The sequence below is a fragment of the Limulus polyphemus genome, unplaced genomic scaffold (assembly GCF_000517525.1).
Source record: "Limulus polyphemus unplaced genomic scaffold, Limulus_polyphemus-2.1.2 Scaffold7329, whole genome shotgun sequence".
Lineage (NCBI taxonomy): Eukaryota > Metazoa > Arthropoda > Merostomata > Xiphosura > Limulidae > Limulus > Limulus polyphemus.
Genome location: NW_013672939.1, coordinates 17135 through 17734, shown reverse-complemented (window position 1 = coordinate 17734; position 600 = coordinate 17135). Strand labels below are relative to the sequence as shown.

General features: G+C 29.7%; 1 protein-coding gene across 3 annotated transcripts in view; it reads right to left on the bottom strand.

The window, feature by feature from the left end:
* Positions 1–600, bottom strand: part of LOC106474533 (microtubule-associated protein RP/EB family member 1-like) — a 14249-nt gene that overhangs the window by 4989 nt on the left and 8660 nt on the right. For all 3 annotated transcript variants that reach the window (XM_013935223.2, XM_022402856.1, XM_022402855.1), the window contains exon 5: positions 195–396. In XM_013935223.2, the coding sequence (XP_013790677.1) occupies positions 195–396 (202 nt within the window). The remainder of the gene's footprint in view (positions 1–194; positions 397–600) is intronic.

Sequence of the window (600 nt, the reverse complement as noted above, 5' to 3'; positions counted from 1 at the left end):
CTACCACTTTGTAACAATACATCTTACAGTTAATGCTACCACTTTGTAACAATACATCTTACAGTTAATGCTACCACTTTGTAACAATACATCTTACAGTTAATACCACTTTGTAACAATACATCTTACAGTTTAAACCTCATAATTTCAGTAAGTCTATCTGTAAAGTGTATTTAATATTTTAACAAACCTACCTGCTCTTCCAACAGGTTTAGACAATTCTCTAGCTCCTACTGGTCGTTCTACTTTTGAACTACCAACTTCTATACCGCCCCTTGCTTCAAGAGCATCATATTCTTGTCCATCATAGTTGGCATCAAAAAACTTTTTAAACCACTGTAGGAATTCAAAGTTGTCCTGAAACCTACCTTTGATCAATTTATCAACTGGAACATTCTGAAGAAATAAAAAACCTACTCATTAATAGTTAGAACATTTTGTTTAAATTACAGTAAGTAATTTTGTAGAAATAGATGGCTAAAAATACATTTAAGTCTTAGCATGAGTGGATTTTAGAAAAGTTTTAGTTTTAGAAATGACATATTTTGAACATATTATAATTACTGATGATATAATTGAAAAATACTAATACTGATTTTA